Source organism: Rhyacophila brunnea, unplaced genomic scaffold (genome assembly GCF_057557595.1).
Source record: "Rhyacophila brunnea isolate RB1 unplaced genomic scaffold, BYU_Rbru_1.0 scaffold_20, whole genome shotgun sequence".
Taxonomy (NCBI): Eukaryota; Metazoa; Arthropoda; class Insecta; order Trichoptera; family Rhyacophilidae; genus Rhyacophila; species Rhyacophila brunnea.
The window spans coordinates 19,071,284-19,084,287 of record NW_028232860.1 but is presented as its reverse complement, the minus strand read 5'-3'; the positions used below and the strand labels follow the sequence as shown (position 1 = coordinate 19,084,287).

Genomic DNA, 13,004 nt, shown 5'->3' with positions numbered 1-13,004 from the left:
TATACTACCAAAGGGTGACACTCATGAAAGGGCGGCAAATTGAAGAATTAACACATGATAAATATAAACATATGCATAAAATAAACATCCTCTTTATGAGTTAAAGATCTCTGATCTATGACTAGTGACATGCATCACAAATGTATAAAAATATTTTGAAAAGCATTACCTTGAAGTCATCATTTATAATGGTGCAGTGTTCTATCATAATAGACATAAAATATTAGGGCAAAATGTAATTGTATATATCTAGGATATTAACCGAGTCATTAAGCTATAATATGTGAGGGGCACTATTATAATGGATTGGTTTAATAAGCGGGGAAAAAATAGACTGTGGTACAATTTTCGTTTATAATATAAATGTGAAACTAAACTTTTTATGTATTTGGGGGGTGGGCGGCAATTTTGGGTTGGCACCCGGGCGGCAACCACCCTTGGCGTGGCCCTGCATACTAATTACTAAAAACGATCCAGGATCGTTATCAATTAATGTTAGTAACGGAAAATCTTAGGAACGTGGAAGCCCTCTAGCGAATATTCTTTCTAAGCGATAAACCACTATTGATTATTATAAATACCCACAGCTACCCTTATATGTTTTTTTACGGTTTGAGTTATGTAGTTACACTGAGATTGTGATTGATTAAACATTAATATGTGAGATATACAGTTGGCAACACTGTCTACGATAGATCTTATATATATCATTATATCCTTCTGATGAGTGACGAAGCGATCGCCTCGCCTGCTTCATTGAATCACGCCGCTAGAACATATTACATAATATTATGTCATATTACTATTCAAAAACAAACCGGTTGATTTTAAAAGCATGACTTAAAAATCGATTAGAAATACTTACAATGATTTATTAACAATCGCGCATGTTCACAAAAATTAAATATTTATAAATGTATAATTAAAATATTGATGACAGAAATTGCTTCTGATTCTCTTATCAATCGTACGTAGGTAATAAACTATTAAGTATGTAGGTATTATAAACGACGCAATAAGAAATACACTGTACTTATAACTAATAAAAATTAATAATATTATATATATAGGTAGCATCGTACATCGTCAATGTTCGAATAATTTTAGAAGTAAACTCATCACAGCATAAAAAAGTATTGAATGATTTATTATGTCAAATGTTAGCATGTGGCGCCCAACTCAGCGGACAACTTATATTGGTGAATCTATACCATTCGTGTTTCTAAATAAGAGATACTACAATAATTTTCCTCTTTATATATTTTATTTTCACACACAGACAGTGCCGGACTGGTGGCTTGAAACCAGCTGGAGAATTTTTCTAGTCAATAGGTTCAAAATTAAATCCTACTATAAATACCTATAGTTAGTTATATATTATTATTAATAATACTAATAGTATAGGCCAAAAGTCAGAGACTTTTAAAGCTCGGTAAGGTGCAATGCCTTCCAGTTAATATCGAGTGTGAAACTTAGCGTCTTATTTTAACCTTTATTACTGACATTTTAGAAGTTTCTATATTATGGTTCTGTGTTGAAATCCATCATTATGCTGAATCTCATATCGAACAATTTGAATAGACATGGACTTTCAACTTGTATAATATATTGTTCAGATAATATCAATTACCTGGTGTTATTTATTCGTATCATTCATTCCATGTGTGATCCATTACCGTGTAATAATGTACTGCCACATTAAACTATAAATAATATATTTTAATCACCAATTACCAATAGAAAAATATCCGAATCGTCAATCAGGCTCATATTTTTTAAACCGATTAATTTGGCGCAGCGGTATTCATAATAATCTACAGAAATGTGTACCCACCGAATAATATAATTAATTCACATGAGCATAAATTTATAAAAAAATAAATTTCAACCCCATATCATAGGCTGTAAGTAATACATTCTCTGTTAATACATTATAAAACCAATTATCCTTGTTGACATAATATTCATGGGATAGGTCGGTAGGTATTACCTACCAAATGAGATAATCTCGGGAAAATCTTTCTGAATAGCACGCTAATTATAATTGAAAAGTTGAACAAAATATGACACACTTCAAAAGTTATATAATTCGAAGTTAATTGATGTTCACTGGCGCATCCGATTATCAATGGAAGCCTTGTGAAAAACCCACTCCATAGTGGGAAAATTACAATGTCAGTGAATGATGACTGATGTAGCACCGTTCATAACGTCATGTTAATATTTTGATTCTATTGTTAATGAATATCTCTAACATAGATAGACGATGAAAGGAATTTGTTTTGACTATCTGTAACCTTCAACGAGCCAACCGGAAGAGTAGGTTTCGCCATCTTGGATTATGAAATCGTGCTTGCTTCCCTCCCATTGCTATTCGAATATCAAATTATTTTTCATTAATTAATTCACCATCATCCTCAAAATGTAGGTATCTATTAATTTATCAAGTATCACCGTCTCTGAACACGATATGGGTATCGACTTACGTATCAACGAAGGAAAATCTTCTTATATTTTTTATTGTTCCGGTTCAGTACGCGGTCCTAGGTTATACTTCTCCAGTGGATGTCAGACTCATCAAAAAACTTAAGAGTGTTAGGCTAGTGAATAAATGAGCCGCGAGTGATTTCGTCCATTTATTGCAACCATAGAGGTATTAAATAAAGTTGCACCTTAATCTTTTCTTCAACTTTTCTGATATTTATTTTCAATGCCACATTAAGATAATAAAACATATTATTTGTTACAACGAGGAACTTTCATAAGTATTTTTAAGCCACCATTTTTTCATTTACAATATATCGCTGGCGAAGAGTATGCTGTTAATATCCGACATAAATAGTGCACACTAAATTTTGTCAATCAAACGTATTTGTTTTAATTTAACTAAAACTACAATATGTAGCTGTAGATAGTGTTTGTCAGTTTTTAAAATTCAATCAAACCCTGCCTAATCCAAGCCACAGTATTTAATAGTCAAAAAATATTCGTTTATCTAACTATTCCATTAAACCATACATAATTGTATAGATAGAAGAATATTTTTTATCGATTATAGCTTGATTTAGACATGGCTTAATGAATTTAAAAAAACTAAGCGACAACATCTGTAATATATATTCTTAATTCAACGAAAACAAATGAGTATGACTGAAAAAGTGTGCACTATTTTTGTCGGATCGCCCATAGCATCCCTAATCTATTCTGGCTTGGTTGAGGCAGGGTTTAATTGAATTTTCAAAACTAACCAGCACCATCTGCAATTTATATTCTTAGTTCAATGAAAACAAATAAGTATGCCTGACAAAGTTTAGTGTGCACTATTTATGTCGGATCATAACAGTCTACCTCCACACCTCGCCACTGTAATATTATATTTAATGTTGAAATTGTATCCCATCTTATCGGCAATCTATTCTGTGACGTTCTATCTTCTTCTTCTGTATACTATTTGAATAATAATTCGTCAAATGTAATAGCTATAAAACTGTATTTAAAGTATTTCTAAAACTAAAAAAGTATTTGTAAAAGTCTGATTGGTTAGTGCGTAATATTATCAGCTTATCATAACCAGGCCAAACAGGAGGCTGTTGCAATTTCTGTGATTTTGTTTTTTTGTGGTTTTGTTTTCTAATGTATTTTTTGTTTTCTAACCAAATATTTTTTGTACTATCGCCATATAACTGCCTGGTGCCGTATTTTTTAAAATTATGTACCGCTAGTCAGCGATCGAAATGGACAATTTTACAAAACGGAGCACTGGATAGTGTTTAATTGTTAATATTTAATTTTATTTATATTCTATTAAAATAAGTGTGTTTGGTTTAGTGTTAGGTATATTGCCTAGCTAATTCGGACGGTCAAATTATTTTTTCCACAAGACGAAACGATAGTCTCGGGGATTTAACGAACCGGAACCGTGCTCCGGTCCATTACGACCTCTCCCTATTGTTCAATAAAGAATTTTACATTATCAAATCTTGTGAATTATTCTTTGAATAAAAAAAAAAAAGTTTATTAGATAATATATTATACAGGGACACACACAAGAAAGATACAAATATTAGGGAGAAATTTCTATCTAAATTATTTCATTGGACACACAAAATTACGGAAACCGGCATATTCAAGATATAGTAAGTTATTTTGTTGCCAATTATTTTGAGTAAAGTATCAGTGAGTAATTAGGTCAGTATATCTAAACCAAATATTTTTTAAATATACAACATTAACACAATTTTATTATTAAGACGGTAGGTACTTCAGTGAAACGGCAAATAATTTTCAACTATAGGTGCGACGAAATTTCGGACTGACTGGCAATCGGAGAGCGAAAGTCGAGCTGTGAACACGTCAATTTGTTTTGTGATGGCGACGGGGGAATTAATTCTTAAATCGTGTAAAGATGACTAAAAAACGTTACCCATTTACTTGAAAAAGAAAACATGTCAATGAACATATTATTATTATTAGTAATATAACAATAAACATAACATTAAATGGACGCATGTTGACTTTTTATGGCAAATTATGTTTTGTTCTGCACACGTCATTTGCACAATCTTGGCGTAGCGTAGTCACGATCGTTTTAGACCGTGCCCCAGCTGAAGTACCTATAGCCTTAAGAGTAATCGATACCTAATTCAATGTATTAAATTAATAGAATCTAATTAACACAAATAAACCGAATGACTAATGAGTGAATGATCAACAGATACGTGTAAATCGATATAGATTATTTTGGCCGTCGACTTTATCACTAATAAAAAAAAAATGGAAAGTCTTGCAATTGAACAACACCAAATAAAAATAATTCGATTTGTTACGCCTCGACAAATGCAAACGCGGATGCAATCTTGCGAGATTTTCGTAACACCTGTTGCAATCGACACAATATTGCGGTCACTATTTCAAGAAAAATATGTAACGGCAGTGGCGAATTAAGTAATTTGGAGGCCTCTGGAGCAAATCGTGTATTTAGCAGACCTCTGCAGTAAAACAATTATGTTAAATTTTCATATATACCTACTAATTATAAATCTTCCTTTTTTGTAAACTAATTCATATCTCAATATTGTTTTTTGCTTGGGAAGCCAGGCGAGAACCGTGCTAATTGGCATAGCTGATTTTGGATAAAATTCATGAATTCAAGAATGAAACCCTAACCTAACCTAACTTAACCCAACCCAACAAATAATCCAGTATATCGTCTATTTTCAAAAGGTGTTTCCCCTCGCTTCCCCATAACCGACTTGTACCATATTATATTTTTCGGTACTGTTCGGTTATCAGGAATACAGCGGAAAACACATTTTGAAAATACCCGATATACTGGATTATTTGTTAGTTTAGGTTGGGCTAGGTTAGATTGGGTTAGGTTTGGTTAGGTTAACCTAACAAATAATCCAGTTTATCGGCTATTTTCAAAATGTGTTTTCCGCTGTATTCCTGTTAACCGAACATTAGATACCTAGTTTTCTGATAGGTAGGTAGCAACATTCTAAAATGACGCCACACTGCATATTATACCTATCAACTATTTTCCTTGATGAATTTTTATGTTTTTAGAAATTTCAGACGATCTGATTTGATTGGCAAATAATATAGGTAGGTACCTACTCGTAGTTTATTATTTAGTCCAAATCGGGTTTTCTCTCCAGACCACAGAAAAGAAATGAGTTCCCTGCTCCAGACGTTTAGATACTGTCAGTTGCATGAATAGAACTCACCGAATCCTGGGTTCTATTTTAGCGGCGTTAGATATGAATGTAGACAAGGAAAAAATGTGGGCATTTGATATGCTTAACAGAACGAAAAAACGTCTTCATCCACCTGAATAAAAAGATAATAGACACTATATTAAGTTCTATAGGGTCTTTTATCAATCGATAGCTATTTCGAATGTAACTTTACCAAGATCCCCATTTACCTACTCGTACCGATCAGTGGCGAAGACTCCATACTAGGCGATTATTTAAAGCCTACCTTCTTAAGAAAAATATTTTTTAATTGCATATTGAAATATTTATATACTTAATCACTTCATTATTTTATGTTATATAAAAATAAATTATTTTGCCAACGAGAGATGTCGTATATGTAGGAATGTATTACAGTATTACACAGTTTACAAAACAACTGCAAAGGTATTAAAAAATATACCACAGCGCGCCGTAAATAAATAAAAAACGCCGCGACGTCTCGACGTAAATAAATCTCCGATTATGTGTGAAATAATTCTGAATTTTTTTCTTATGGACTTTACGTCTCGTAACCTCAGCAAGTCTGCTGATTTTTACGAAATAAGGTAAGCTACTATCGCAGAGCCTAAAACATTCGCGCATAATAATGTTGTCACGACTGCGCACTTTGTCCAAAATCATTAATAATTAGATAATTAAAAAAATAATTTTAACGGCGTTTAATCGAATACCTATTAATAAATAAGTAAGTACAGATTGTTTTTATAAATAAAAATAAATTTTATCTAATGATTTTTGATGGGTATACCTACATGTTTTGAAAAATACGTAATTTAAACACATCGCTCATTTTTATGTCGACAATGAGTTTTTGAAGTTTCATTGAATTAGTGTGTCGTTGTCATTTACTAGTGTGTACCTATTCATTAGTATTAACTATCGTACTATTCTCGTAGGTATACTTTTTATCAGATCTCCACAGCCTACCTCTTTCCAAAAGTCACCCTTCGCCACTGGTACCGATATTATTTAAGTAGGTAGGTACCTACAGTGGCGGCTGTACGACTTTATAAGTGGCGGGGTTTAGCCATTAATTATTAAATATACATATACTTTCTCATATTATACATTATGTAGGTACCAAGCTATCTAATATAATAATATGATTTATAGTGATGGGTAATTTTATATGTTAAATACCCCCTTTAGAATAAATACTATCATTATCTGAGTCGTTATTCAATCACATCTAGCAAGCTGTTTTTACTCACTTCGGGGTTATTCAAATTGCTCCCCAGTCGGCGCGCACTAACGCTTAAATGCATTCGATTCCTTCGTATAACGAGAATGTACCTCGGAGACGGGAAAGTACACAATCATTCCCGGTCAGCGAGAAATAGATGCCAAAGCTTTCTTAATTTGTACATAGGTACTAACTATTTTATTGCTGCAGAAATCGGACATTATATTATTACATAATTTACGACAATTGCTCTGTTATAATTATAATAAATGTGTCCATAGAATACGAGTTAAAATAAATATAACGAGTAAAGTTTAATAAAAAAATTATGTAGGTATGTAGGTATTCTGTCCAATAATAAAAATATTAGATGTGTATTTTTGACATACTAGTAATGTGGGGATGATCCCTACAAACCCCTAAGGTAGAGTCGCACCTGGGTAGGTATGTACCTACATAGATTAATACTTTTATTGTTTAAGTGCGACTGTACAGTTAAATTTTCATTCGTATTTAAATAAAATAATGTTTTTTTTTGTATCATAATATTCCGGAAGCCCGTTGGCGAGGTACTATTTTACGTATTATTATCCATCATGGCACCATTCATTTCCCACATCTGCGTTACATAAACATGTCAGATCTATGGGTACAGTTCGGTTATGAGGAATACAGCGGAAAACACATTTTGAAAATACCCGATATACTGGATTATTTGTTAGTTTGGGTTAGTTTAGGTTGGGTTAGGTTTGGTTAGGTTAACCTAACAAATAATCCAGTATATCGGCTATTTTAAAAATGTGTTTGCCGCTGTATTCCTCATAACCGAACTGTACCGTTTTGGATGGAAACGTTGTTTTTTTGGCAAAAGAGCATCTTATAAAAGAAGTCTTAAAACCACTGATATAAAGTAAATATTAATTTCATACCTATTTAAATGATGGTAAGAAAAAGCTCCATCGCGTTTATATTTGAATGTCTGCATTCGTTACATCGGGCGTAGTATTACCATGCCATAATATAGGTAGGTATGACAACTTAGGTAACAGGTAACATAAACATACGTCCATAGCTAATATACCTACACCTACTGTCTTTTACATACCTACGTCGATATGAAGTTGGAGAAAGTGTTGTCTTGACTCAATATTATTTTAGTTTAAATTACTTATAACGATCTGTAGATACAATGCAAGCATTTGGTTATGATAGTAATATATGTTGTGAATTATTTATTACATTTAAAAAAATACAATTTCTGTGTCGTCAGCAGTGAGTGAGTAGGTAGTGATAATAACATTACGTACATTTATAAAAGTTGTTTTATGATGAGATCGCGAAGAAAATATAAACGACTACTTTATATGTTAGTGCCCCTTTGTGGAGTGTATGTCTTATGTGATTACTTATTAAGATATAATCGAAACAATGGTCAAAAACGTAAGTTTTCCTTCTCAAATACAATAAAATCCTAACCTTAAAACCAGACAATAAATGTTTATGTTTTGACGTTTGACGGATTATTAATACTTCCATCTAGCGGAATTTTCCTAAAACTAAAATGATATAAGCTTCCAAATATTTTTAATAGATGGTATTTAAATAAACTGCACTTTATGCAAACGAAATAAAAATTAACATTTCTGGAACTTGCAAATGAAAATGCCCAATGTTAGAAGTGTACTTATTTTAAATCATTTTGAACGTGAAAGGGTTACAAGGATATTATTCGAAACCATCTTAATGATATGTTATTTTCAGTTGTTGCAGAATATTCACAGACCAACATGGATCATTCACACCACCATGCAATGGGTGACGATCCGCATGCTGCGATGGACCATGGAAATCATGGAGGAGATGGTGGAGATAGTCCAGGAGGAATGCACATGATGGCAATGGTGGTAAGTAGAATTTATTATATCTATATGTGTGTCTGTGAGGTACCTAAATAGATTTACAAGACAAACGACAATTTATACAGTTGAGACAAAAAAAGAAAACGTTTCATTTAAAATGCATGTGATTTTACATGATATTGAAATTTTAGAAATTGGTAGCATCAGTTGTTTGTTCTCCCTAGGTGCTGAACTAACCTGCTATTGGTGATGCCAATTGGGAGGGCAATAACTCTGTTCAACCAAATCACTTTAGATGTTGACATATTCCACCTTCGTATCGATGAGTATAGGTGGGTGTTGTTTTAAAAATTCTTAAAATAGGGTCTACTTAGGTCATTCGGTGTACTTCCTTATATCTACTTTATTATTTTTGTATTTACTCTTCCTGCTGTTTTTCTAATACTGCATCTATTTATTTTTTTATATACTATTCTAATATTGTTTCTTTTTTTTTAAATGTCATGTTGTGATCATCTTAAATTTATAGTTTGTAAAGTGCACTATATGTAAAAATAAATAAATTTGAAATTTAAATAATAAAATTTAGTTTTTTCGTTTAAAATCTACATTCTTCGAATAACCCGGTCAATCTCATCTAGATTGTGTTCTAAAATATTTGCTGGTTATAAATCTACTTATTTTGAGTTGATAAGAGAGCCAACCATGTAACCTTTTTATCATAAGCAGTATTAGACCTGGATTGGGCTACATGTTACAAATATCTCAGGAAAATTAGGAAGGAATAATGTAGAAGATATTTTGAATGAATAACAATTAGATCACCATATTATTGAGATTGTAAATATCTAACACTAAACCAAATAAAACCCTTTTTTCAGTTCCACGCAAGTGTACAACAAGACATCTTGTTCCCAGGATGGACTTCAACAAATGTTGGAGAAATGGTGGGAGCCTGCGTAGTAATGTTCCTGGCCGGAATCCTCTACGAAGGATTGAAGAGTTTCCGGGAAACGTTGTTCCGGTCGGGAGCGCCATCGTCCCCGGCGTCAAGCCAGGTGAACATCACCAAGCAGGAGTGCGGCCCCGATGGAAACTGCAGCGGACAGAAGATTGTCAGGTATAAATATGATTTATAATAAATATTGCCTTGTATTTTAGAAACATCTACCATAGACTGGAAGAGTGAATTATGATTTATTTCAGATATCAAAAACCCTAGCTTTATTATTTATCTGACCATTGATGTTGCCATGTTTAAAAGTTTCATTATTGAGTTTTTAATTATCTTATTATGTAATCCCAGTTATGGTTAAATTACACAAGTTGCCTCACCGACTCGCTGACTTCCACCGACTGTTTGATCTGATTGAGAAGTGTCACTTTAAATCTTTTCGTTGAGTCTCAGTAAAATTTTTCTATTACCACCTGACCCAACTTGATAGCTGGTGTGATCTTCAACTGCTGTCAATGTTGTCATGTTGACCATTTTCCTTTACAATACTTGTTGCCGGACTTTATTCATTATTTGAATAGACAATAATGATAATACGAAACAAAAATATGCTTCATAAGGTAAATACAGTTAGCAACTTGTTATATCTTATCCAAATGCAATACAAATACATAGTTCACCATGACATTTGAAGTATACCAAACAATATTTTGCTGAGAGATTTTTTAGTATGCCAGTTTGTGCGTTTCTTGTCAGACTCACTGTTAGTTATCGTCAGTCGGTATTTTGTCACAGAGCCAATACAAACTCCGGGAAACTGTAAAAAAATGCCATTTTGTTTTATATACAAGAAGAACGTTATGTAGATAAGAAAAACTGACAGAATTAATTACCATGTGGAAATACGACATAAACAATATTTTGGATATTCGTTGAGTACCGAGTCAATCTGTAAGCTAAGCTGTGATTGGCTAATAATATGAACTGGGCATATCCATTTTCGAATAATAAGGCATGCACCGGAATAGCCAGGGATTTGGGGAAAAACTGAGGCGGCACCGTGCCATTTCTTGTCCCAATTCTTCACTTCACTCCATCTGTATTATATTTAATCTATTGTTATTAACCAATCACAAGTGTCGAGACAATTCAGTCAGTCGATTCAGCCGTCGTCACCTGAATCGTTGCGTGCAATTGCTACTTGCTGTAAGAGCTGTACCTGTGACAGCAGAAAATATTGACACTTTTTGTAACACTGAAAAAAAATATTACCCAAGTATCTATCTGTATTTTTATATTTTCACCTCTATTTGAAAATAAAATTAGAATCGATAATAATGTTCTTTTTTATTGTTGGTTTCAGATATCCGATGCTCTCGGGGATGCATTCATTACAAACCGTTTTGCACATGATCCAAATCTTCTTCTCGTATCTGCTCATGTTGGTTGTGATGACCTACAACATCTGGCTGTGCTTAGCCCTCATCTTAGGAACAGGCTTAGGATATTTCCTGTTTGCGTGGAGAAAGCATTCAGTAATCGACACCAGTGAACATTGTCAATAATTAATTATTTAACGATGAAATATAATGTACAGCTATTAATAACAACTGCTAACAATATGAGGCTGATATTAGTGGAATATGTGCAAGGTTGTGTGTAAGGAAAGTAGCGTGAGCCACACTCCCCCTACGGTGAGGTTCTTAGCAAATAAAATATTGGACAATAATCAAGCGGCAAACGTCACACTGAGAGTAAAATAACTTGACAGATGTTAGTTTTCACCACTATTTCCATGTTGAAATTTCTTGGTGAGAGTTGTCTTGACAACATAGCAACTAATAACAATACCTAGGGGTCTATTCTATACTTATCAACCGCTAATGTGATAAAAAGCGAAAGACGGCTAACTAGGGTAGGTTTGTATCAAAGTATTAGCACTTATTGTAACAATTACAATAATTTGGTTGTAATTATTGCAATAAGTGCCATATTCTAACAGAACCTCTCTTGGCTGTGATAAAATTTAGAACGAGATAGACAGTTTTGACTGTTTAGATGGCTAACTTATTGTAACATGAAAAGTTTTCGCTCATTTGTCAAATAACCTCATGACATAACTTCCAATTTCAAATTTTATGTTCTGACTTTTGATTGTTCTTCTTTTGTTTTTCCATTATATAAAATTCTATTATTATGTGTGTATAAGTAGGGTTTGAATATCTAATAGAATGAAAATCTGCTTGTGAGTTAAATGATACATGTAAAAATAAGACACAATAATAATATATTATTTAATATGTACGAGTATTATGGCAATACATTACTAGATCTAAAAATCTTGTTAGACCATTTTTATATGACATATATATTATTTATTATGCTATGTCTCATGAATTAAGACAAAATTCATGAGACATAGCATAATAAATATAGGAGAGAAAAATATCACAACAATTTATGATTTCTTATTGGACACATCTCTCGTCGACTCTTTCTTACTACTTGCCACGTTTAATTCATATGCAACATAGCAGTCAAATTTAGTTATCGGTAATTTTCATCACTTTACTTTTCTGTGAATAATTATTAACCTTATTATTATTTAAAAGATTTTTCAATATTGTAACGTTAATTAATGATAAAAAATTGAAAATTATAAAATTTGTCTTCCAGGTGTAATGTTCATTAAGTAGTAAGTAAATATTTAATTTTTCTTAATGTTTAAATTTTTCATCGAAATAAAATGTATTATCAATGCCATCTGTTGGTCATCAATTAAAAAAATATTGGAAATTTTAGCTGGAAAATGAATGATCCGTATTAGTTCCAGAATAATCGCCATCGATTGTTTTCGAATTTAAAACGATTTAAAACCCCATTTTTCCTCCCATTTTTAACCGCACTTCGATTATAGCGCCTTCCGGTTAGCGACGAGTTGTCCACATGTTGTTGTTGGACAGTAAAATCTGTATTATGTAACATGCATAGCAATATACCATCTAAGCATAACTCTTATAATTAAAATCAGTAAATTAATTATCATTGTTTGGGTTCTCTTTTCGCTTTATTTTAATGTGTGTACCAGAGAGGATATTGGATCGATTTTGTTAATCTTATTAGAATGTGTATAATAACATAATTATATTGTTATCTTATCATGCCATCAAGACAATGTGCAGATGTCAGGTACTCAACTTGTGTTCATTCCCCCCTTCTCAGAGCCTTGTATCAGTGACTGTATC

The 13,004-nt window shown here is 32.5% G+C and overlaps 1 protein-coding gene across 1 annotated transcript in view; it reads left to right on the top strand.

Moving 5' to 3' along the window:
* Nucleotides 1-12,531, top strand: part of LOC147071326 (high affinity copper uptake protein 1-like) — a 55,835-nt gene extending 43,304 nt beyond the window's left edge. The window contains exons 2-4 of the mRNA XM_085948658.1: nucleotides 8,707-8,849; nucleotides 9,686-9,924; nucleotides 11,123-12,531. Coding sequence (XP_085804784.1) covers nucleotides 8,733-8,849; nucleotides 9,686-9,924; nucleotides 11,123-11,324 — 558 coding nt within the window. The 5' untranslated portion in view covers nucleotides 8,707-8,732 and the 3' untranslated portion in view covers nucleotides 11,325-12,531. The remainder of the gene's footprint in view (nucleotides 1-8,706; nucleotides 8,850-9,685; nucleotides 9,925-11,122) is intronic.
* The last annotated feature ends 473 nt before the right edge of the window (nucleotides 12,532-13,004 follow it).